The 27,014-nt window shown below is 38.1% G+C and overlaps 1 protein-coding gene across 5 annotated transcripts in view; it reads right to left on the bottom strand.

Annotated features, from left to right (window-relative positions):
* Positions 1 to 4,766: 4,766 nt before the first annotated feature.
* Positions 4,767 to 27,014, bottom strand: part of sh3gl2a (SH3 domain containing GRB2 like 2a, endophilin A1) — a 35,129-nt gene continuing 12,881 nt past the window's right edge. Inside the window, exons 2-11 of one of the 5 annotated variants that reach the window (XM_079338384.1) lie at positions 15,507 to 15,575; positions 14,375 to 14,447; positions 13,589 to 13,732; positions 12,690 to 12,823; positions 12,421 to 12,579; positions 11,446 to 11,549; positions 11,210 to 11,325; positions 9,916 to 9,930; positions 7,498 to 7,509; positions 4,767 to 7,389 (exon numbers count right to left, since the gene is read on the bottom strand). In XM_079338384.1, coding sequence (XP_079194510.1) covers positions 7,193 to 7,389; positions 7,498 to 7,509; positions 9,916 to 9,930; positions 11,210 to 11,325; positions 11,446 to 11,549; positions 12,421 to 12,579; positions 12,690 to 12,823; positions 13,589 to 13,732; positions 14,375 to 14,447; positions 15,507 to 15,575 — 1,023 coding nt within the window. In that variant the 3' untranslated portion in view covers positions 4,767 to 7,192. Of the gene's footprint in view, positions 7,390 to 7,497; positions 7,510 to 8,795; positions 9,299 to 9,717; positions 9,759 to 9,915; positions 9,931 to 11,209; positions 11,326 to 11,445; positions 11,550 to 12,420; positions 12,580 to 12,689; positions 12,824 to 13,588; positions 13,733 to 14,374; positions 14,448 to 15,506; positions 15,576 to 27,014 lie in introns of those variants that run through there. The other 4 variants (XM_079338385.1, XM_079338387.1, XM_079338388.1 and 1 more) reach the window with 4 other exon arrangements.

Genomic DNA, 27,014 nt, shown 5'->3' with positions numbered 1-27,014 from the left:
AATGGATTCCACTATGCATCAAACGGTGGTACAGGATGGCCTGGAGATTTTACCCCGTGTACTGAGGCTCTAGTTCTCAAAGCAGGTGGACTGACCTTGATGCTGAAGCATCAGTGTTTTGCTGAACGTCATGATCCAGCCTGAAATCCTCTATCCATATCCTCTGAATTAAGACAAAAAAGACCCAGAAAAAACATTAAAAAAAAAACAACCTTTGAATAGAGGCGACAGTACTCTTGAACTGGTTGGAGATTGGACTCCTGGTCTTGATGCTTTCAGACGGGAGACTTGCTGCAGGGTTGTTAAAACAGCTTTCATTCTAGGTGGGTGTACCTGATCAACTAACAACATATTTATATCTAAAAGTATTGAGACTGAAAACTTGTTTTTGCCAAAATTAATTAAAATATTTTACTAATTTAATACCAAAGATTTTTACTAGATTTTTAGTCAAGGCGAGTTTTGGAGCGTGAATGCTTGTTTCAGAGTGTAGTAGTTTATGCATTACCTTTTCCAAGTGTTTGAAAGTAGCAAAACCAGTTTGATGCTCTACAGGTCGGGGTGGAATCTGAGTATGATACTTTTTGTTCCTCGCTCAATGAGTGGAACATGTCTGTAAATGGTGTGGGTGTCTTGCGGTCTGCTGCGGTTTGGGGCTGGCCAGAAAGCAGATGCAGTCTGCCATTCATGCATCACGAGCTGTGGCTGATTCCAGAGTCAGATATGATGGAGTGGCTTCCAGTTTAAGCTTGCCATGACTGAATGTGGCTGAGCGGCTCACTGAGTGCGTGGCACTGCTCCTTTTTATACACACCAAATGGACACTTTGAAAACAGCACCTTTACACAGGTCAGTTTAGCTACAATTTGGAATAAAAATTTAAGCTGTGGTTTAATCACAAGATAACACTTTCTTAAAATGGTTTTAAGCCACTGATCTCAAGAGATCTGTCAACAGCGGTCAGGGATCATTTGGCGTTTAAACACAATAGAAGAAGTAGTCAGAAGTGTTCAACAGCAGTAAGTATGTCAGTGAATGTAATACTGGACAGACAGAGCGTGGGCAGACATAATGGAAGTGAAGGATTTTGGGAAAACGAGCTGCAGCGTCCGAGCAGGCCACCCACCAAGAGAGACTCTGAGGAATGCTTTTTACTGGATTGCTTGTCTCATTGTCCCCCCTTTCCCCCACACCTTTCTCCTTACACCTACACACAGTGTATGTGTATAAGTGTAAATGTGCATGCATGCGTGTGTAAGTGTATGATTGTGTGTATATGTGTCAAAGGCATCTATACAATACATGGTAGAGAGGAGCATGGAAATGTGTGTAGTCATGACTTTGTTTACTTTGCCTGGAAATTGATTTTCCACATGTACCCTGACCACCACTGTCGTGGTATAAAGGTATGGTTTCTTTTTAATAAATGGATCGATGAATAGATGTGCATAAAAAAGTGTTGCGGAGAGACTGATTGAAGAAAGACCGTAAAACTTTTTTGCATGATCAGTTTCATAGTTGACAAACTGTTCAGCAACAATTTCATAATCTGAGGTTTGCTTGATAAAGGCATGAAGACTTGTAATACAAGTCTAATAACATGGCTTATATATATATATATATATATATATATATATATATATATATATACACACACATATATACGTATATATATATATAAACATATATATATATATATAAACATATATATATATATATATAATATGTGTGTGTGTGTTAAAAAGTTAATAAACATTAATTTAAGTGTAAAATGCATAAATGGGCATTTTTGATGACTTAATATACTATATTAAACAAATAAGGAAGAAATAAAATCTTAGCTTAATGCTGATTAAAAAAAAAACAAAAAAAAAAAACTTGAACTTGCCTGTTTCACGGAGAGCTTTGTTGGTATTGTTTTTGTGAGACAATGACAATGATGTGTCAAACCTGCAGAGAGATAAGAGAAAAGTGAAACAAGGAGTGTAAAGTTAAATTCCTTGAAGGTATAAGGCTGCAACTAATTGTTTGAATATGTTTTGGATTTATTGCTCCTATTTGTCTCATTTCATCTTAAATGAATTATCTTTGCTTCAGGACTTGACTTTGACCTACAGAAGAGTTTTTTTGGGTGGTTCTGATGACATGAAGAGTGCCTCGCACAAAGTGTTCCTCTTTAACTTTGAGTTGTAACAAGAGGTAGCCTCTCGTGTTAAAAATGTCAAACCTTAAGATTGAGAAGACTCTTCCCCTAAAACTTAAGCTGTTACTGGATTTTTTTTTCGGTGTTTTGTTTTTTCTTTTACCACTAAGAGTGAAATTTCAGCAGATTGATGTATGTCTGACATGTTCTGATAAGTCACTTTAATTTTCTTGTCTTTTTTTTGTTTTTAAAGCCCTGTTTCCAAGTAGTTCAGTTCGGTTGACTTCCTTCAGGAGAGGAGGAGAAATCGTACTGTTGGGTGTTTCTGATTATTGCTTTAAAAAAAACAAAAAACAACATTAAATCAGGAATTATTAAAATGATCCCGTTTTGAAATTGCATTTAACCTTTATTTATCCTGGTCAGTCTCACTGAAATGAGAGGTCTCAAGACCTGGACAAGAATAGCAGCGACATTTCAACAAAAACACACTAAAAATCATACGGTACACATTTCATAACAAGGGAAAAACATTAAGAGTAACTTTTGCAGTTTAATTGAGACTATACAACAGCTTTCCCCCCAAAATCATTTTCAACTCTGAGAGCAACAATTTGCACAAATGAACACATTGTGGATTCCGTGCTTCAGAATTAAAAGAGGTAGCCTGGAATAATTCCCAGAATAGCTTTGTGAATAAACACATACCAATGTATGAAGTATTCTACACTTTGTTTCTAGCTTGGCATGTGATGTGTCATAGTTTAAGTATACTGGATAATGTGATGCAATGTATTATAATTATTTTTTCATTTTTGAAAAATGGAGTCAGATGTAGCAGTAAGCAATAATTAAACACAACGGATTATCAGAGTTCCTGTGTTTTACTGTAATAACTAAATAACAACAACACTGTTTGACAGGACACCTCCACACTAACACCACTAGAGAGCGCTTTCATTCTGGTCTCAATTTGCCGCAATCAGCAGAATGAATGAGACAGATATCTGGCACTGTTTCATAAACAAAGTTTAGCAGGAGACGCCCTGTATCCACAATATCCACCTGTACACATACGACAATGCCAGTTACTGTGGTTAATGTAAGTGTTTGTGGATTCATCTCACCTGCATTATGTCAAACAAACTGCAGGCTGTGTCTATATTTGCAGTGTGGAGCAACAGGCTGCAGGGTGTGGGACTATGAGGGTGACAGGCTCTGATGCTGTACAAAAGGCTGCCGAATCCCCCTCTCAACTGGACCCGAATCAACGCAGCAGAGTGTTAGCGTGTGTGCAGCAGTGCAAATTCAGAATTGGGGTTAAACAGTGCACATAAAGACAGGGTGTAGCCAGATTGTTGGTGGTGACAGATGACGGGTGGAGACCTCAAGGTGTCATGTCTGATGTTAACTGTCATACAGTTAAAACCACAGCTGGCTTATCAGATTGTCAAACACTGTGTTCATGTGATGTACAAAAGGCAGAGTAATCGAAAAAAGGACCCTGGTTGTGTAATTACATCAATAATATTAATGTATTGTTGCTTCAGACAAACATCTTTTGTTTGCATTCAACAATTTGAAGGGATAGAGCTTATTTCCACAATACTTTATTTTTGTGCATGTTTTGATTTTAATGTCTCATTAGTTAACTGTTGAAGATGTCATGCCATGTGACTCGAAAACATTTAAAGTAAATCACTTTGACGATTAGTTTCACAATGAGCTATGGGAGCGTTAGTGTTTCAATAGAAAAAAATCCACATCTCGATGGACAAATCTAGACTTCTTTAGTACTTGTACGTTACACAATCTTACATTCCCCGAATTGCTAGGGGGTGCGAGGATAAACAATAATTAATGAATCGTGATCCTTTAAGAAAGAGGACTAGAAACTGTAATTAAAACAAGATTTACATAACACAGCACTAACAAAAAACGAAATAGGTCCTCCAGCTCCCGCACACGAAAATAAGTCAGACCTTCAGCTCCAGCATACGAAAATGAGAGTCTTCCACCAGCTTCAGCCACATTGCACATAAACTCTGCAGCATGATTATGGCAGGTGAGAACAATTACCTAATCATGGCCACCTTCAACAGAGAGGGAGGGGAGAGACAGCAGACCATAATACCTCCCCCATAGAATCAAGCTTATCAAGCTTAAGCTCGTTCAGAGCTTATACTTTGTTGATTTACAATATTTACTACAGCTTCACTATGATTTCTTATAACTTCACTTTATTTGTGCAGGTTATGTAACATTTGCATTGTATATCCCAGCTTTAACATGAATATGTTTCATATATGTCAGAGCCTCAGCGTGCTTTAGAGGTTTTCTTGACTGACCTAGTTTTTGTTGGGTTCTTGCAGGATGACGTGAAAGGATCCATCAGTGAGATGAATAAAACATTCATCTTATTCTTGTTTTACTATGCCAGGTCCCTGCTGTGTCTTCCCCACATCCTGAAAACAGCAGCTATAGATGGTAGAGAAGTTAAATAGTTAGCAGGATATTAACTGCTTTAAAAAATATTTTTTCATGATAACATATTTCTGCCTGCCATATCTTTGGTTGGAGCAGAGTTGCATGCACCAAAGTAAAAAAAAAGTCCCCAGGACAATAACGGTTTCTCTGTATTTATTTGAATAAATTACATTGACTTATCACATGTTTTCTTTACATCAAGCATACAGTCTTAGAATCCAGTGCAAGAAAAAAAGAAAATCCAAAACCGAAAACAAACAAATGAAAGAAAAACAATCCAAAGACAATCATGTGCAGCACTGAGAATCCCTCCTTTCACATTGCTTCTGGATAATATACTGTATATATACATCTATACTGTAAGTGTATACTTTTGTCACAGTTACAAAAATAAGATACGTTACTGTAGATGTGGGAATATACAGACAAGGTGAAAACAAAACACAGAAAAGCTGTACAGTCCTCATTGAGGGCAAAAATACACACGATTGTTAAAAAAAAGTGAAAGAGAAAAAGAAGGAAAGAATTGTGTGGCCTTGAAAAAATAAATAAGTACATGACCTTCAAGCTGTTCTGTGGCTCTTCCCCAGCCAATGAAGTTTACTGTCTGATAAAGTTGTGCTTCCCTTAAAAAAATAACACTTAAAATGGGATATCAGGTTTATTTTGCATCGTTCATTGTAATTCTACGGAATCTGATCAATTCCAATATTAAAGAGACATCCATGTTAGTTTAAATGTTGAACACTGTCAGAGAAAGTACACCGTAAATACCTCAACATTAGAGATCCTCCGCATCCCCCAGCCCTCTGCATTAATACATGTACAGTATGCAGACCCCTCCCCCCATAAAACAAGCACAGCATTACTACATGATGGGTGAGAAAACAATAACTGCTGCACAGATTATTTTGCAGAGGAGATAATACATTTTTTTTTGACATCGCTGAGGAGAAAAGTGGGAGATATAGTGTTTGGCTACAGCACATAAATACTCTGACGCTGACTAAAACATGATCTGTAATAAGTGAGAGTGGTTTGATTTCTAGATTTTCAGACAAGATGGGACAAAATCCCACACAATACTGCCTACACCCTATGGCTGACGAAGAAAAATAAACACAATGTGTAATAATCTATAACTGTCTGAGATCTCACATGTGAGAAAAAAAGGTAAACCAGCGATTTTGATCCATTTTATGTTCTAGAAATGTTTTTTTTAGTTTTTTTTTTTAGAATAAGATGCAATACATTTCCACTGAGACAAAAGAAAAGATGACTTCTCATCCTGTTCGACCATTTATGCACTCTTGGCTCTGCCTAGTTCCCTCTTAATCAATGGCTTATAGACAGGTAAACTACCGAGTACTAATTGGACTAGTAGGAATGCAGCAACCTCTCCAGCTGCAGAGAAAACAGCTGCCCCAAGAAAGGAGCATTTAATTCTTAGAAGTTATCATTATATCACAATACATAGACGATTTGTCACACAAGCTGCTGATAAGATGCACGTTGGAGGAGTGAAACGTACCATAGTATCATAGTTTTCTTACATCACTTCAAACAGGTTAAACTGCACATTTTGTGTTTTTGCAAATCAAGTCATCACTTCACTAATCACTGGCTCAGATAGGTAATGTCACATACGTAAGAATACACTTTGTTTCCTCCTGATAAAAATACCAAAGAACTACAGATCGCAAGCTTCACCCTGACATATCCAATAAATTGACCCACATTTACCGTCCTGAAGTCTTGAAGCTAAAACTGAAGTTGATTCTTGTTTTCGTTTTTTTTTTTTGCAGGTAACTTTGGTATCTAAATCACTCACACACATTGATATGTCAAGAATACAAACATTGGTAATTATGGGTTTTCTTTGTCAGTAAGATGGATCCATTGTCAAAAGTCTGATAAATTAAAAGCTAACAGACATCCTTTTGGGCATGACGAGTGCATAGTTTCTTCAGAAACTGTCAAAGCATGCCAAAATACAAGTACTGTTGAAAAGAAGAAGGAATATTCAAAAAATATCCGCTCAACAAACTTTTTATAAGATAAATGTTAAACACTTGAAACCATGCTTGACCTAGAGTCTCTAACAAACATGAAGCACGTGGACCAATTTCTCTTTTTCTAGTATGTGAGAGAGAACGTTTCTATCTACTGTAGAGGTTTTTTGACAAAGTACAGTGAATGAGGGAAAGTGACTTTTTGTTAAGCTGCTCAGATAAACTAATGAAGGACTGACAGCCAACGTAAACAGAGACAAAAGCTGGGACAGAAGTTGGATAAATAACTGTAGTAGCCTGAAAAAACTTGCTGGGATAAAGGTCAGCAACAACATCAATGCAGATATTTTTTCATCTGAAGTTTCTACACTCAACTCTTGTCAACCTTTGCTCGATATCATGTTGTTGCCGCTTTGTCTCCTCTAAAGCAAAGTGCAGGTGGTTGTTCGGAATGTTTAGGAAAATATTACTGGGAAATGCTTGAGGGAGGAACTGGACACTTGGATTCATTTCACCATCTTTTGCAGACACAGATTGTATTGTTGATGTCCTAGTGAGGCAGTGGCACCAGGATATCCACATAGTTGATCGGGAAGAAGCCGGAGTTGCCGTGCAGCATCCCCTCATACCAGTTATCATCGATCTTATTGGTCAGGGTGATGATGTCGCCCTCCTTGAAGCCTAGCTCACCTTCATTCTCAGGGTCAAAATCGTAGAGCGCACGACAGCAGGGCTGATCCATGGGGGCTGAAGGAAACAGATTTTAAAGAGTTAGAAACGTGTTTAGAGGTGGCAAGATGTTGCATATCCATTTGTAGAATAATTATCAGGAGATAAGCTTGTACAAAGGCTCACCTGGAGACCTGGCTGTAAAGGGGATGGGAGGGTGGAAGAAGCAGAGAGGACGAGAAAAGGGAAAGAGACATAAAATATAATTTAAAATATAAATAGTTTTTAGGAATGCCTTGTTTAAAGGAAAAGTTCTTCAGTTTGGGAAGGTGTCATTCTCTTCTTTGGGATACAATAAAAAAAGGATTGATACAACTCTCATATCTGTCTGTTAAGGCTACAACTACTTTAACTTAATACTGGAAATGAGGCAACACTGGAATAAGGCCATCCTCATAAGGAGGAAGGTGAGCAATGTTTTTATAAAGGATTAACATGATTTACATTTCCAAACTGGCCCGTTAGTCTTCCTCCTTGTAGTATTTCACCTTTGTATCCCTCGATGGGGTTTGTTTTTGTCTAATGCTAATTTTTGCCCCTTGTAGAAGCTCAGGATTAACCCCCCTTACAATTGTGTTTCTCTAAATTAGTCTGGAGCTGACAAATGGGAACAAAGCCAAAAACTGACTTAATAATAATGGACCGTGACATGATGTCACAATTACTGTAATGACTGCCTTTTTGAAATCTTTAGTTTGGAATTTTTTGGAGCCATTAATGTCCCTGTTTGGACCAGACGGTGGCGCTGTTAAGCTGCGAGCGCATGACAAACGCCACGTGGCTAATTCCCTAGCTGCAAAATGAGCTATTTGACCATTGAATTTTACACAGGATGACATAGCTGACCCGCTGCTACAGTGTATCTCATTGAAACATATATTTTAAATGCTAGAATTATACTCTTATTTCTCTTATACTCGACTTTTTGGCACAAAAACCTCACGGAGAGCCTCAATATCACATTTGCTTGAAATAATCCTCAAAAGGAACAGAAACGCAGCCAAGAGGGAGAGAGAAGAAGAGAAGTTCAGTGACGGGAACAGCTGAGATGACTCTTAGCAGACAGCGAGTATCTACCTGTCACTCAGTGACCTAATGATGCATAACTTCAGGTATCATTTAATTTGTTTGTTTCTTGCCATGCTGTAAAACATGTTTGGCTTTGCAAAACATAGAAGCATTTTATTATGAGGCCTGATGGGTTTAAGCTCACTTTTTAAGTCCTTATTGGCCATTTGAGAAGTGCAGTTTAATGGCACCGGTGACTGCTATGTTATTCATCCTTTAGATTTTTTCGTTTTATCATTTATTTTTGCTAAAGAACCCCCAAAATATGTGTGTGTGTGTGTGTGTGTGTGTGTGTGTGTGTGTGTATATATATATATTCCTCAAAATATAGATATGTTTTTGATATGTTTTTGTTATTTGTGACCATAGAGTTTAACTGACAACATTTTATTGGTACTAAACTATTAAAGCCAACATGCCGCGGCTCTTTATTGCTCCAAGTAAAGATATTCCAACACATAAGCCAATAAAAATGAGAGCTGAGTCAGCTTTAAAGGTGCCGATAGGTGGATTTCACTCTTATAAGTCTTTTTGTTAAGCTCACTGGCTTTGGCAGTATAATTTCCATCCAGAAATGAGAGACATTTCAATCTTATCTAGTTTAAATAAATTCAAATAATAAGCTCATTTCCCAAAATTTTGAACTTGTCCTTAAAGAATAACAAAAAGATTTGATAAGGAAAAGGGTCAAAAGAGAAACCAGGGGTTAGACAGAAACAGCACGGCAGAGGAGTTGCACTGTGAACAAAAATTCAGACAAAAATACACTTCCACAAGTTCATAAAAACCAGATAAAAATAAGAGTGATAAAGAGATGTTGCATCCCTTCCAAGTCACTCTTGCTCACCTGGAGATCTTGCTGCAAAGGGGACAGGAGAAAAACAAAGGGGAAAAACAAAGCATAAGTGGTTATGTTTCATAGTATATTGGAGGTGGATAAATGATGATGTGATGGGTTAGAACAGATGGCTCTGCAATGAAGAGGTCAATAAACAATGTGAGGAGAAACACAAGTTGAAAAACAAATGATAAGAGAGAGGAGGGAAAGCACACCAGAAGAAGAATAAGTGGACAAAGGAGAAACAAAAACAAATGCTTGTCCTTGAAGCTTTCCATTGTTGCTTTAGGTCTGATGTTCTTTTTACAGTGAATGGACAGCAATTGTTTTTCTGCTGTTGTTACAAATCAGTGCAAAAATGTTTAAATAAAAAGAGGAAACAGAAAGAAAAATGGTCAAACAAAAAGGAATGAAGAAGTGATGGAAGAGATATTGTTGTATCTCTCTCCAGGGATTTACTTAGTCTCACCTGGAGACCTTGCTGCAAAGATGGGAGAGGAAACCATACAAGGTGGAGGGAGGAAAAGAAGACAGTAAAACGTTTTAAGTTTAATGAAAGGATGATGTTAAAGAAATCAACTCATAAGCACACAGGTGGAGAAACGTGTTGACAGATAAAGTTTGACCTGCATGCTCACCTGGAGACCTCGCCCCTGAAAGAATTCACAAAAAAACATAAAGAGAAAGAGAAGAGTTCACAGTTGTATTAATTTGCTCTGGATTGGTGAAAGTCTGTTCAGTAAAGGTCATAACTGAAATGTTGGGAAATCACGCTGGGAAAAGAAAGACACAATTAGCAAACAAATAAATACACTGTAAATTCTCAAATAAATGCATTTTTTAAAATCTTCACCAATTCATGAAAGCATTGTGCTTTTTATTGAAACACGGAGGAAAATAAGAATACGTATGCACTGTAGCTATAACATATGAATGTCACCCGTTGGCTTCTAACTGAAGTGCAGCCTTGAAGCCTAACAATGGTGATTGCCATGTTAGAAATGCAAACATCCAGCCTTAATCCTCCTGACAAACAGCTACAACACGTCCGCTTACAGTCAGGTCGGTCACACTTCTACATAACTCTTGTTCTTCATAAAATTGTATATGTGTAATAAACAAAATGTAAACCCAAGGGGTACATTTGGAAATGGACTAGTCAGACTACATTTTATTTATTTATGTCGTAAAAATTTACATTCTAACATTTCCATTTAGAACATCTTTTGTAGCCAGACTCAAGTGGACACTTGAGGAACTGCAGCTTGTTTTTTGCCCTTCCACATTTGCTTTATTTTTCAACACCAGAGGTTGCTGCTTGCTTAGAAGACGACTTGCAGTTGTTGTTTTTACTATGACTATTTTAATGAATGTGAATGTTTCCTGTTATTCTGCATGTTTGTCAATGCTTCACCTTACATGTCTTGTAATTTTTATTTTAATACAATACTCCCTTGATTATGATTGACTTATCTCTGTCGCTGTTTCCTGTTCATGCAAATAAAACACAACCCATCTTGCATGTTTCATATTCAAATGCTTAATGTCAGTATTCAAACTTTAAGAAATAAAAGTAAAATCTAACAATTACTGGAAGCGTTGAATGTGTTGTACTGATTCAATAAGTTCTGTATAATGTTCATGGATTAACTTTATAATGCAATGAATTTGGTTAATAGAATATATTAATCTATTATTTGAGAATTTACAGTAAAACTCAAAAACAAAGAAATGCTTGTTAAAGTAAAGTAACCATAACTTTGTAAAAAAAAAAAAATAGCCCAGAAACTGTCCTTTACAGGTAATTACCCCCACAATTTTTGTTTCTGTTTTCATGTGATATTTTCCAATTACATTCCACATTATTTACAAAGCACCAGGACTAGTTTCTGGACCGGTTTCTGAGCAGTGAGGTTTTTTATCAGGTCTCACCTGGAGAGCGAGCACCGCCGATGCCTCCATTGTGGTTCTCACTGATGGAGAAGTCCAGAGACGTACGGGGTTTAGGAGTGAACTCTTTTCTTGGTTTGGTACTGCAGTCCTTTATCCTGCAATGAGAAAACACAGAGTCCCTTAATGCACATATACAACAAAGATTCTACCGAAAATAAATACATCCAATACATATGTTTGAGTGAAACAGAAAAACAGGATGTGAAGATACTGACCGTTCATCAATCTTACTGGAGAGCTGTGTGAGGATCTCAGCAGCACGGCTGTGGTACTCCACTTGAGCATGGACCAGTGCAGCCAGCTGGCTCACCTGCTCGATCTGTGTGTGAGATGTATGTGGATCTTATGATGAAACTGAATACAGCAAGGGGATGTACAGCAAGACCTTAAAAATAGTGTCTCAGACTGTTTCAAACACAAGAGTATGAGACTGACAGTTCCGTCTTGACCTTGGAGGTCCAGGTGTTATAATTCTTTTAAAACTTTGTGTGCTGCGGAGAAAAGTGTTTTATGAAAGAAGCTTGAAAACAGCTGCTACATTGTAATGGATTTTTTTCTTCGCTAAGGACTCATACTTTAGAGTTATCCCTATAAAATATACTCTAGCTACAGCAGGAAACATAAACTTTCATTGAAGTCAGGCTTCAGGCCCCCTGGTACATTTAAGAAAGGTATCCATAACTACTTTAAAATATCATCATGTAAAACTGCCTCCAGTTTGAGTGCTTGGGTAACCAAAGTAGACCTAAATGTAACCTCCAGGATTCTGAAAAGCAGAACCAATAAAGTAGATAAATGCTGTTATTCTGCATCCCTGCTAATGGCCAGCAGGGGGCAGCTCATTTGGTAGAAAAATACTGTAGGCATCAGGTTAAATAAAGGCCATTTTACTTATAAAGTTATGGCCTCATATGATTTTTGATCATTTGATTTTTGAAATGATTTTCATCATTTCAGCTAAAGCAATAGGGTATGACAAATCCCTACTACAGCATCCCGTCAATCTGCTTAAAGTCAGAAAAATGTGTGTCGAGGAGGACTAAAGGAATTAGTTACATAGCTGGAGATAACAAATAGCAGAAAGCAGTAGAGTAAAATATCACCAAAATGCTGTGAAAGGGTGGCTGTCACATTCTGATAAATTGCTAGCTGAGGTAAATGACAAGTGATCAGAGAAAAATGATCCTTACGTCACTCTCCAGCAGGTTAAACATGCTCTGCTCAGCAATCTCCTTTGAGTCATCGAATTTCTCTAGTGCTTGTTTAAGCTCGTCATCCGTCACTTTACCCTGGCGCTTCTTCTTATAATCAAAGTCCAGACGGCGGCCCTCCATTTTCTTCAGGTGATGCTGCAAAATAAGACCAAAGAGTTGAATCCAAATACTATAAAAGAGATGACTCAGATTCAAAGTTTCTTTTTCCATCTTCTCTGTACCTCTTCATAATTATGGATTCATACCTGAATCTCCTTCAGATCTTTTTCATGCAGGTTCTGCATTGGATCAATGAAGTTCTGCTTGACCTCCATGTCCAGGGCGTCCTTTACCTCTCCAAGCTCACGCATGGCTTCCCCAGCGTCAATCAGAGCAAGGCCTGGACAAATAAAGACACATTCAGTCACTAGAAACCACAGTTCAATGTCAGGCTAACATGTTGATCCCCTGTCACACTTTTTCATTAGAACCTTATCTATAAGCAGGTATTTCTCTGTAAACATTTTATTACCTTTACATGTGAACCAAATAAAAAAGCAAGCTTTCAGCATCTTGTCTCGAAAACAAACTCATGAATTTTTCACATTTCTATTAATGTGGCTGCACAATAAATCCCGATTTCATCATTATTTCAATATGACCCTTCCCAATAAAAACATTGCCTGAATTTATGGCAATAAAAAAACCCATTTCAATGTAGTCATGCAATGCTTTCTCACTAACATTTGTATGTTCCACTTTTCCTATGGAGGCCTGAGTATAATGTTTGACCATGCTTTCGACCATTGTGATGGAGTCAGATGAAGCTTAAGCAAGCCATAAGCTAACCTACCCGATCATTGCCAAATTAGTGAAGGAAAATAATTGATTCATAGATTTATTTTGGATTCAGGAGAAACAGGTTGCAAACACTAGAATTGCATAAAACATAAACAATTAGAAGATAGACTGAGTTTATGTGTACATTTTACGTTATTTATTGTAATTTATATCATTATCATCGCAATATCAAACAATGTAGTCGCACGTCATGTATTTTTCTCATATCATGCAGGCGCAACTGTGACTGCTGAACAAAATTATGCCGAAAGAAACAACTATACTTCTTCTGTTTCTGTGTGTGCTCTAATGTTTTGCATCTTACCAAAGTTAGAATCCTCTCCAAGCTCCCTGCCAAACCTCTGCATGGACTCTGCCAGGACAGTCTCGGTCTGTGTGTAGCCCGGTCCCTTCTCCTGACCCCGCATACGAGACATGGAGTTCATCATGCTCATCTTTGCTCTGGTGGCTGTGAAGGAACAGAAACAATTAAACCAAACAAAATGCCACCAAAATGTAAGAGTAACGCACTTTAACTCAGTATACCAAAAGTATAGATACAAGTCAGCCATTTGATTTCTAAACCTAAACTCATTTCTGCAGACTCTATTTCTAAAATGTGAGTCCATTATGAGGCTAATTTCAGTCTGGGGGCCTGACTGCATGGACTGCAGTTACATCCTCTACAGTAGATCTAATCCTAATGTGACCTATTGAGGCCAAAGTATCCCGACTTGTTTAGAGACAGAATTTTCTTATGACAAAGCTTGTTAGATAGATAGATACTTTAATGATCCTTAACTGAGAAATGTTTGTGTTACAGCAGCAAATAGAATACAAAATAAGAATAAATACAAGGCAAGTACACTTTAAAATATCAGAATAAGAATAAGGGATTAACCTAGCATCCAGGATTAACTAAACATTATTACAAGTCCAAATATGACAAATAACAAATCCTGCAACTCTGTAAATGTTAATGCATATTGGATCATTAATTGGTGCTTTAATTTAAAGATTCGGGTATGAGAGACACCTGAGACATCTCTGTAAAAGAAATCCAAACAAAGAAAACATCACATTATCATGTTTTACAGCTGGTGTGTGTGACCTGGATTTGGCTGCAGATACTCCGTGGTCTTGGTCATGATGTCCAGCACAGCCCGAGCCGTGACGTCCATCCTCTGTAGAACACAAAGCAGAAACAACATGAGAAGATGCAGAAACAACAGCTGATAAACGATACATGGATGACAGTTTGTGACAGTGATGAAGAGCAATAAACTATCAATAGAGCAATTTTGGGACTGTGGTATCTGTCATCTAATAGAGAGATAGAAACAATAAAAAAAAGCTTTAGCTTTGTTCTGCAGCGTGGGTGGAAGAGTGTGTGTTAGAAAGAGCTGGCTGTTGTCGCTTTTATTTTCTGGTTTATTTATATATGAGGCACTACAGCTCTGAAACACTCTACTAACAAATAACACATTAACACACATACAAAGTTTATTCTTCTTACGCAGTTATGGAAGTGCATCAATATACTCTAAAACAAACATTAAGAGGAAAAACCACTGAGTGTGATGAGTTTAAAAAAAGTGAATGAGTGTAAAATCAACCCTCAACCTGATCTAAAAGAATACATCTAATTAAAACATAATGAAAGAGGGGCACCAGTAGCCTAGCGATTGACGCACGCTCCCCATTTGAAAACACAAATCCAACCCACATCATTCCCTACCCTTTTTCTCCACAATTTCTGAACCTCTCCACTGTCCTATCTCTACAAAATAGGCATAAAAGCCTGGGTCCTATTTCTACATCTTTTTATTCTTGACGTTGTTTTATTTCCCCCCCCAAACAAAATAATAAAAAAAAAAAAACATAAACATAAACATATTAACCCCTCCACTGTAACCATAGGGTTGAACTGCATCTTCTGATGGAAGACAATTTTCACCAACCATTGCTTTTTTATCAGTTTACATTAAACTTCTGTGTAACCACAAGAGGCAACATCTCTGTTGACTCTTTAAGAAAAGAGTTGTCTCTTCTTTTGCACAGGCCTTGTGAATGGTTTAATCCTAATAGGACACTCCGGATGGACGTCTTTGTGAATCTTATACTGTGCAACATGACAGCAAAAATTACTTGTCTTCTTGGATCTAAAAACACTTGTTATGAACATTTCACTTAAAACAAGCTCTAACTCCAAAAAGAGCTATGGCGGAAGGGTCCAGACTTGCCTTTTCCATTTCAGTGAAGTCCACATCGAGCTTTGTTCCTTCGGCTCCTCCAACTTTCTCACTCACTTTCTGCAAAAAAAGAACAAAACAATTCATTACAGGTGGAAGCATTCATTTGTTATGTTGATTGTTGTTGATTCTTTATTTAACCAGAAAGACCCTGTAGAATTACAATATCTCCTCTGCCCACTTCTCCTGGTCAAAATGGGCAATGAAAAAAGGGTTTAGTGAGGGACATGATCTCATCATCAACAACAACAACAAGAACAACAACAACAACAACTTCCCACAGATGTCAGCTTGACCTTGAGCTTTGTCTAACACAAACCCATTTCATTGGTTAAAAACACTGCGACGTAAACCTTACAGTGACAATACTGCTGCTTGAGGATTACTAAACCAGGACTGTTGTCTGACTGAAATACAGATACATTTGTGGAGCAGAATTGCGTTCATAATTTTGTGACTCCTCAGATTGCCTCTCTTACCAACCCTGAACTTTGTGCCCATGTGAGAGAATATTATCGATATATTTGTACCTTTACAATTTCATACACTCCTACAATATCACACATTCTAGTTGCACACAAATTGCAGACTATGCTTCTTTGAACATATCAAAGTCAGGACCCCTATAGAGCAGTGGATGAGGTTTCTCCTTCAAAGCTGCAGCAGAGAAAGAGATCGCACGAGAGAATAAGGTGAAGTGTGGGCTGCAAAGAGCTGAGAGCATAAGGGCCTCATGGCTTCAGACATGGTACTGTTCAATGTGCACAGACACAAACACAGAAACATAGAGATAATTCCTCTGGGCTCCTGTCAGTCTGTCTGCTGATAATTTTTGCGGCTCTGCCACGATCCATCCTCTCTGTGATATAACCAGACGGCTCGAGGGGGCAGCAAACTGACGCAACCAGGTCAGACTGAGGGAGAGAGAAGCTTTCAGGGAACGTCACTAACGCGTGACTACAGAAACCATGAAAGCTAAGGTCAGAGGAGGCAGCCTGAACTCGAGTCAAAGACTAAAAAGTAACACTCTACATGAGCTTTTTGAACTGAACGTGTGAACATAATATTTGATTGTTTATTTGTGTTTGTTTCTTTGCTCAGTAAAAGGGGGAAGACTTAATAAAAAGAAGCAGAAATAATGAATTAGACTACATTTTCCACACAATATAAAAGGTTGATTTGTGATAGCAGAAGTCTAAGCTGATGACAGCAGTTTATGCAGCTTCCTGAGGATCTGTGCTCTATGACTCATCTTTACAAAGTCTCCTCTGATCCCTCCACTGAAACAGCTCAACATTTTGACAGCAATGCAAAACACACTCAAACCTCCACGTAGACAATCACAGTAGGAGTCACATATCCTGTCATATGTTTCACCTACACATCATTAAAATAACTTCAAACCCTCCCATAGCTAGTTGCCATGGAGACAGGTACCTGCCCCTGTCGGGCTTAATCGGGTATACATGTCAGCAGGTTTGACTTCTTGTTATTGCTCTCAACACAGTCCTGTCTGTTTTTTTTTGTTCTTTCATTCAGTGGTTTGTTCTGTCTTTGTATTAGTTTCTTTTGTTTTTTTTCTCGAGTGTGTGCATTTTTTGTTACTTTAGTTATTCTATTAGTTACATTTTACTTATTAAAAATGTAAAATATGTGCTCGACTTTGAAGAGCAAAAACATGGGGGAAACAAGACGTAAGGATGGAGGTGAAATAAACAATTCATGCCCATGAAGAGAAAAGTATAGTGTTCTTGTTAGACTTGGTCTATGTTTATGTATGAGTAATTCTGTGGGCCACAGCTGCATCACCATGTTTGTAATGACACTTCTGTTGTTCACGCAAGCTGCACAATCACACACTGTACTGTTTTACACCTCAGGTGAAATATGACTACATGTTCCATGTAATAGAGAAAGAGGATAGAAAATGTATGTAAAATACATTGAGGCACTCACACACACACACACACACACACATACACACACACATGCACGCACACAGAGACACACTGTTGAGGGAGCTGGGAGTACAGAATGATTGATATTTCAGTTAACAAAACAAACAAACAAAAAAAGATGTTGGAACATTTTGGTTTAAATGAATCCAAAGGCATTTATGGACCTGCACCTTGGAACATCCAAGAGCATCTGGTGTGATGAGCGTATCACTCTTAATGGTTCATGTATATGCACAACTCGGAGACAAATTCTGGAGGGGATTTAAAAACAAATAATAAAATCTGTGATACGATCATAACATATCTTCCCTGTCAGGAGACGTGCAGGCGGCGAAGCAAACACTGGTCAACCCCAATATACAAGGAATTGTAGTAATTGAAAGCTTATCAGTGTGGGAAATGGGAGATTCCTGGAGTGTGCATTCAAACTCACCTCACACAGTATCAGGCCTCTAAGTCCAGACAGATCTTATTTCTCTGTACGAGACTGTGTCTGTCTCACATCTATGACTTCTCTATCCAGGAGATAAAGTGAGTGGAGACAGTCAGAGTCTGAAAAGTCAGTTAGCTGTTAAGCTAAATGGATGAAAAACAGTTAAGTTGAGCAGCACTCGCCTGTGGGAATATGTGCATAGTTTGGCAGGGGGGAGAGCAGCTGAATGAATAAAAATGAGCTCTTGGTGGCTGTTTTGAGTGGAACAGTTCTGCTGCCGCCCATGGCTGCTGTCACCACGTGCTCAGTCCCCAGACACTTTAAAGTGGAGAGCAAAGACAGAGCCTTGTTGTGCTTTGCTGAGAAATTTAGAGCGGTGATGGAGGGACGATGCACAAAGGACCGAACGCATAAAGCTTAACTACAGCATGTCTCAACCAATCAATGATTGGTCCTTCACCTGCAGGGACAACACTCTAAGTTAATGTGACCTATTCCGGAGCCACAAACACCAAGGAAATCAGCAATTTAAAACCTCTTTGTTCCAATAATCTGTCCCCCACATAACAACCCTCTCTCTACCCATCATTCTCTCTCTCCTCTTCCTCCTCCCTGGAGGGGAAGGACACCACAAGGTGAACGGAGCAGCAGTGTGAAGTGAACCTAACAGGGATGAGTGTAATGCGCAGTTGGCTGCTGGGAAATAGCAGCAGTGGCGTAGATGATATATAAGCTGTGACGTCACAGACTTGTTCGTCACATTCGGAGCGCTCCTAGTTGTAAAGTCTGGAGAGTATGGATGCTGATATATGCAAGTGTATGCTCATGCGGCTGATTTGTGATTCCTTTAGAGAGGAGACACAGGAATAGTAGTTTATTTTTAGAGCACCTTTAAAAACAAATGTTAACAAAGTGCTTTTACAGCCAAACCAATTACCTCAACATTTAGGACAACAATAGAACAAAGATGCACAGACAGGCCAAACAGAGAGTACAAAAATAATAATAAATGCAAATAACAGGAACAATATGTTTACAACAGGCAGGTATGAAGAGACAGTTAAATACAATGTAGGAGCATTTGTTTGAATCAGGAGCGAACTAAATTAAAATAAAAACTGGGGGAGAGTGGGACGATATCACATCACAGGCTGTAAGAAGAATGAGGATAAAAAGAAGGGAAAAACAAGAGATGGTAAAATTAATATGGTAACAGAGGGCTGAATAATTAAATGAGTGATAAAAGGAGTAGGAATTTAAAAAATAGTAAGAACATTAAAATGAATACAGGAAGGGATTGATTTAAAGGCTAAACCATTTAAGAGGACAGTTCGAAAGGGTAAAAGCAGTAACATTTATTAAGGAAGGCATAGATTAATAGACATTTTAAAAGGAGAAATAACGTAAAAGCACATCTATAAAGGTGAGTTTCAAGAAGTAATTTATAACTTTTCACTGCAGAGCTTTGAGTCTTATTTAACTAGCAGATTTAATGTTCTAGACTACTTTTATTTAATTATCCCTGCAGACACAATTGAAAGCAATAAAGTTTGACCTAAAAATGATCCGCACAATATGGTTTTTCCATTTTAAACATACAAGTACCAATTGTTCAAAACATTAGAAAACGAATAATAATTTAAGTATATGCACATTTGTTCCGGTCAAAGGATAAGCTGTTTAAAATAAGTCCCCTATACTTCACCTCGGAAGTTTTAACATTAAACTTGTGATAGCTGAAAATGAAACAGCTTGCAAGTTTTGCTGTTATATAATCATGTTGCCAGGTGTCATTTTAACAAAAAAAGGCTTATGGAAAAGTCATTTGTGGATACTACATCAACAATCATTATTTAACCAGCATTTGACAGCAATATTAGCAGGTGCCATGAAGCTGTTCTCATCTGAAGTAGTGAGAAAAAGGTAAATCCAGAATCTTATTATGTTTGCAATGACAATGTTGATACGCTGATGACATGTTTAGCATCTTACTGAAGACATCCTAACCTCAAACAAATTTCAGTAAACAAAGGCTAATTGAAAAGTAATTATTGGTATTTGTTCACAAATCACGTTTAGACAGCCATGCTAGCAGTTCTGTTGTGGTAACATCAACATGACACGATCACAATTGGCACAGTTTGTCTGTTTGAGGAGGGATGCCCCTGTTATATCTTACCTACAATGCATCAAAGGTACTAACAGGCAGGTAGTAACAGAGACAGAATTAGGGAAGCTGGTAACAATGTGTGACTTTGGAGCCGGCTACGTGTGTGTAATATTTTACTTTATGATATCAGGCTAGAACATGAATCACCCCACAAGGAACCAAAAAATGTGATCATATGGTATCCAATAAAACCAGTTTGTAGTAGACAGAGGTTCATAAATGTAAAGCAATAATAATAATAATAATAATAATAAAAAGAAGACCAAAGTCACGTAAAAAAGATCCTGAAGAATATTTTAGAAGACACAGGTTGAGTTCACATAAGGATTCAGATCTCAGTCCTTACATTCCATTTTCTTGCCAACTGGCACCCATATTAGCTAAAACAGATCAGATTAAAGATGCTATATGTGGATACGCAAATAGTGCAGCGATAGTTTTAAAGGCTGCAGGGCATCCTCCCTCCCTCCTGATCCAAAAGTGCCTTGCATCACCACACAGGTCAGACAGCAGAGTGTGTGTCCTAAGATTCTCTCACAGTGATTGCTTGTAAGGACACATCCTTGTTCTTAGAGCCTCGAGTGACCCGTGCTATCGTTCTGCTGAAAACTAGCGTTACAGATCAGGTGAGATACCTCGTCAGGTGATACCTAGTGAACTGTTCTTACAACTACTAGAAATCAAATCATTAAACGGTCTTAGCAAATCAATTCAGTCTTGATTTATTTACTGCTATTTAACTGTTTAAAAGTATAATCATGCTTTTATAACAGTCTTCACTGCAGATGTGAGTAATTCTTTTTGACTTCTGTTTTGTAAGCTACTTTGTTCACATAAGATAAATAAAACAAAGATTGATCCGAAAGAAAAAGTTGTAAAACTACCATCACACAATGTTGATTTGACAGCATCCTTTAAAAAAAAAACCTAAATGGTATTTTAAATTCAAATTAAGCTTATAAAACTGTGGTACAACACAGTAAGTGCTGAAGCCAGGAGGCTGAGCTCAGGAAGAGGAGAGACATTTGACTGATATACTAAAAGGCTACATCAGTTGTTATGAAAGATTTCATATAAATAAATGCTCCATGATATTGGAGTGATTCATTATTATTTTAAATGTCATTTTTATTCTAGCTTGGAGTCAAATGAGAAGATTTATCATAGAGAGTGAATTCATTTACGATGCAACATTGAATCTTTAAAAAAAAATCTTAACTCCAATCTCGTTCTAGAGGTGATAGCCTTCGAATAGTATTTTACTACCTATGGAAGGAGCCAGGCTACCTGTTTGGCCTCGCTTCCAGTCATTAGACTAAGTTAAGCTAAACTATGCTTAGAGTCTGCTCGCTGTAGCGCCTTATCTTGTCACCTAACTCTTGCAATGAAAGTGACCGGATGTATTTACCAACATGTACTTTTAACATAGAATATGCTTTTATAAATGGTAGGCTATAATCATTTGAAGGATGCTTAGCTTGAGACTTTTATAGTTCAGTTAATTATATGTAATAACTTTAAAGTGCTACTGCTAACAAATTCCTTGTATGTGTAAACTCCACAATAAAAAACGATTTTACCTCTGATTCAAACCCCAAAACTAACAAGACTTTACCAACAGGTGATGCTATATTTAACTCCTCTGCAGGTGATTAGTATTTCATTTTCTATAAAAAGATCTCTCGCAGGTTAATGGAAAGACTCCTGGCAAACACAACAGGAGGGTTTTAACAGCAGGGATTAACACCTGTGTGAGGGCTAAAACTATTAAAATGGCTGAGGACTACACCAACTTTAGACCACTTCTGACACATTAAGCGCGTGTAGTTGCTTCGAAAGAAGTGCAGGATTAGATTACGCCAGTCAGTGCAGAACACAGCGTGATCAATACTACAACATCATATCTACGCAAACACACGCCTGAGGATATCATCTCAGTCTACTTGTTCAATCTGTTTCGTTTTTTTTCTTTAACATTGCATATATTTGACCTTACAAACAGTTTTGGAAGGCCTAGGTAAAAAAAATGACAAACTATAAATGCAAACGTATTGGTTTTTCATTTTCATCATTATTCTTTAAACCATACTAATATTTGTTATCGCTGAGTTTTTAATTTTTATTATTTCTTCCAGTCAATGGAAGTCTTCTAATTGGTTGGTTGCGAGTTAAGCTCGCTCTCACTACCCAGTCCTTCAAAAGGCTTTAAGATGCAAAGCTCTACCCCTTGCAAGAGGTTAATGGATGGAAATAACTTCGAATATATTTTTTACTGTGATTGCAAATGTGATACAACTTGATGTGCGTTCATGATCTCCGATGATGATGGTATATTTTTTAAATATATTCACTGCACACTTGAACCCCATCATTAGCACGCGCATCTGTGCCATTTAAATTGCAAGGTTCACAGCGGCACAGTTAGCGTTAGCATTAGTCACATGGCGTCCAATGTGAGGCACACCAGGAGCGTGCTACCACTGCTGCTGCTGTTCTCCTCCCCTTCCCTCTCCCCTCCCTCCTCCACTCCTGCTCACTGGTCTAATCCTGGCTGGGCACACAGAAGCCCTGCTTTAAATAAGCACAGGGTGGAAGAGGGAGATTAAAAATGACAAGAGTGATTAGTGAGGCTATTAGGAGGACAGCCCCCGCTGCTGGACAATAACAGGAAGATCTGACTCTTCCTGACAGCATTAAAACCTCCCATCCCCTCTTACTCCACCTACTGACCATTTTAACCTTTGAAGACAGGGATATGAGTGGAAGCTTCTCTCAACATGTCGAGCAGGAATAAATCCTTTAATTTAGACTGCACCAACATACATCTTGTACATTTCCCACCTTGTTCTCTACCATCAAACGCATCATTTGCACCTTATTTATTTTGAGAGAAGAAAAATATGATTTAAGAGAAATCAAAAAGGCTTTGGTCAGTTGGGAATATAAAAGTGAGCTGCCAAATCTGGGAAAAGTCAAAAACACTTGCATAACAATGCCCAAAAAGATCTCAGCCTAGTCTTCTTTTTATCTTGTACTTTTAGACCCCTCCTCTTCTTGTTTTCCTCTTTCCTTTTCTGTCTTTATCGCTTCCTTTTCACCTCTCTTTTCACCTCCAAACACCCCAGAGACCTACCTGTTCTCAGCGTCACGTTTCTCATGCAACACTGGGCCGAGTATACTCAGAGCTGCATTGTGACTCAACAATATGTCTGACTGCATTAAGTGTAACGAAAATGCAACCTGTCACAGCTGAACTTTTTGTGGATCAGGATTTCTAGGGAGAGCACTTGAAGGACCAAACTGTGAATGGATTAATACTATATTTATGAGTGACCTTTACAACTACCAGCTGTCCTGAGAAAAGACATGCTCTCATGGAATCTAAGAAAAGAAGATATTTTTGTTATTTGTAAATCTGGGTGTACTGAGCCAGTGTGGGGGTGGCTAGTTCCTGTTTAGGCTACAGCTGTTCCAGGATGATTGTAATCCCGCAGAACATTGAGGCCTGAGGCGGCATTAGAGGGGACACAGTTTAAAATTGTGCATGCTTGTGATGTTTTAGAAAAACACAAAATACTTTGACAAAGGAAATTTGAATCGATAATTAGACAATTTGTGACCTGCAGGACAGGTAGAGACTGACAGGACGAGAGGCACAACATTACAGGGTCTCCTCTCTCCACGTTCATGCCAGCATCCATGAACTGTTTGACCACGTTGCTTCACTGACCTCTATCCTCTCTGAGTGTGTGGCTATTATAATCTGATTTGTAAGCCTTTGCATGGCTCTTATGTAACAACGGATGAGTCTGGAGCTGGGGAAATGTGTGCACAGGCTGATCCATCCATCCATCCATCCATGTACTGCACGGTAAACAGGGGGGAAGAAGAGGGAAGAGAGGGAGGCAGGTAGGGTGAGGGGAAACCAGCTGGCACTGTTCATGTGTGTGTGTGTGTGTGTGTGTGTGTGGGTGTGTGAGGAAAGCGTGCCAGAGTTTGTGAGCATCATGTTATGTTGTGTCCATGATGAGACAAAGATGGAGGATGAGTAACGGCACACGCCACATGAATGATGGAGAGATTTTGCTGAGCTGCACGAGTGTGAAACAAAAAATATACCACTGCATGTGATGACTGTAGAATCAAGAGACAAGTGCTTTTTTTGTGTGGTGTCAGGTAATTGTTTTCAGCTTTGATTTTATAATTCATGGTAAGGCTGCACAACATATCTATGTATTGAATAGAGTAAATTATTGATATAAAAGAGGAAAAGACACATTTAAAGACCTATAAGTTATTTATAATCATAAATGTATTAGTATTATTATCATCATCTTATGAACCACACTGTGACACTGTTATACCAAATAAATGTTTACATACTAATTGGAAGTATAGCTCTTATGTTTGTGTTTAAACTTGTTCCATCTAAGCTGCCAGACCTCCTCCTGTTCTGCCCAGGAACACTCAGGAGGTGCTAAAGACTCAATGTGTTCAATTCTCTCTTTAAATTCCCTTTTGCAATCACTTACCTAACACTGTGTCTTTCTTGCATATTTGTAAATATCACCTTTTTCTAGTTGCTACTTTAGTCTCTATTTTCCACCAGGTTCATCCTATCTTTGTTATGAGCCAATCTCTTTTCACCTGAACATCCTGTACACCTCTGCAGCCGAGCAAGTTACACTGTGATCATACAACAGGCTAATATTCCACCCTTTAAAAACACTGCCTTATGACCAGTTATAATATGCATTGTATTTCGTCATTACAATATTGAAAGACTTTGGTCATGTTTTGTGAAGTTAGAAACAATCAATGTGTCTTTAGATCTAACACTGAAACATAACTGTGTTTATTTACATCAAAACAGGGCTCAATTAAGATTTATTGGATAGCATGAAATCTGCTTGTTACGCAGGGTAACTCTTAATGAGATCTGAGTGATTATAGCCACCAAGTTCCCATCATTAGTTCTGTTTCAGTCATAGTCTGACGTGTTCATATTTGCAGAATCTTGCAAGGAGTGGGTGTACTATTCTCTTTTGCCCTTAGGTGTCGAAGGAATAAATCTATGTTACTGTTGTTTTAAGAGTCATTCTACACATTGTAATAATACAGTTTGAACACTCAAGTAAGGTGGAATTTATTTGACGAGGCTTACCCCTATTTGCACACCTGTTTTAACCTAATCCAGGCCATCAGATGTCAAGTGTATTTACTGTTAACTTCATATACTGGATTGAAAGCTAACACATATTTCAGGCCTCAGCAGCTCTCAAAAGGCTTCCAGCTCAAATAGTCTTCAACCAGCAGGGCAACACAAATATTAAAATCTAATATGATAGTGACAGATGTGTTCTATGTGTTCTGCTTGGATCTAGTTTTGAAATAAAGGATATTAAAAAAGAGTGTCTAAAAAGCTGAAGTTCCTCTTTTTCATTCATGACCAAAACACATAGAGAGAGGAACATGACCCTGAAACAAAGACAGGATACTTTATACTCTCATCCAGTGACTCATCGTTCACTCAGACAAACACAAACACTCACACACACACACAGATAGTGTGTACTGTAAACACACACACAAAGCTACATGCAGTGAACAGCACTCCCTCTCTCTCTCTCTCTCTCTCTGTCGGTCTGTCTGTACTTGAATGCTTCTGTATTATACCCATTTCAAACATGAGTTCAAAAGCAGTTATGACGGAGCCTTGAGCCCTGAAGAGGACTTGACTACATGAACACGATCAAGTTTATACAGCAATTTTTTATTCATACTGTTCCAATGTTTACTCATCAGTATGGTGAGTTATAGCTGTGTGGGCGTAATGATGGTGCTGTCTGGGATAATGAGCACTGAAAATCAGTATTGATGATAGTTATTAAAGCTCAGTGTCACACCCCTGTGCTGTGTGCATGTGTCTTTAAAACACTACTTTAAGAGCACATCATTCATCCTTCAGATTATAGTACAGCTGCTGTCAAGCTACACATGTGTGATGTACAGAACTCATAAAGAACATTCAACCAATTTCAGCTTTAATTTGAGCCAAATGACTGTTTTATTTTGAAGTGCTCCTATTTCAGTCGAATCAAATCTCATCAGTATTCTTTTAGTGATGGACACATAGTCATGCATTATAAGAGATCCTCTGGGATTGTAGAGAGTCTCTACTGTACACAGAGGCTTTAATACACGTGGAATCCAGGAAAGAGGAGATTATTATTTTCAGCAAGCAAAAACCAACGAACACAGCAGCCATTTTATAAATCGTCTCTTTTTCTGACTGCATGTCTGAGGCTGTGTTGGTGTTTTTTTTCTTTCTGTTATTTCTGTCCAAAGGGGAAACAGTGAGGAAGATTCACAGTGACCCTCACTGCTTTGTCCTCGTCTTAAGGAGTTTGACCTTTAGCACAATTTGCTCTGTCTACTAAATCTCACACAGAGAAAGGACAGTAGCTCTTGACCAGGTTTCCGCCCGGGTGTTACAAATAAAGCAAAGCCTCACCAAACACAAACATGTAGCTGCACTCCATCAGATTACATCAACAACTTAGTCCTCTCCCACCGAGCACATAAATCAATAAGGAAACCTGAAACAAACACGTAACATTCGCTTAAATCTACAAAGAACAACTTGTGCTCAATCCTAACTTGCTGCCTTTGACGTTTAATCAAAGATGCAACATCACAACAGATCATGAAGAATCGTTTTAAACTCAAAGGCCACTTCTTTCTCATTTCTGGAGACATCAGCTTCATTTCATAAGACTAACAACGGGTTAAAACAAGAAAATAGAACCTGAAATCCTCTTTTTTCCAAGGTCAAAGATAAACTTCCCCACACATTACTAAACTGAAAGAACAAGCCACATTTCTGTTGTTTTTCTGGTTTAACTGTTGGCATATCTGTGGTTAGAAATAGGACATTT

The sequence above is a fragment of the Symphodus melops genome (genome assembly GCF_947650265.1).
Source record: "Symphodus melops genome assembly, chromosome: 2".
Classification (NCBI taxonomy): Eukaryota; Metazoa; Chordata; class Actinopteri; order Labriformes; family Labridae; genus Symphodus; species Symphodus melops.
The sequence above is the reverse complement of the archived record's forward strand: the minus strand, read 5'-3'. Positions and strand labels throughout refer to the sequence as shown.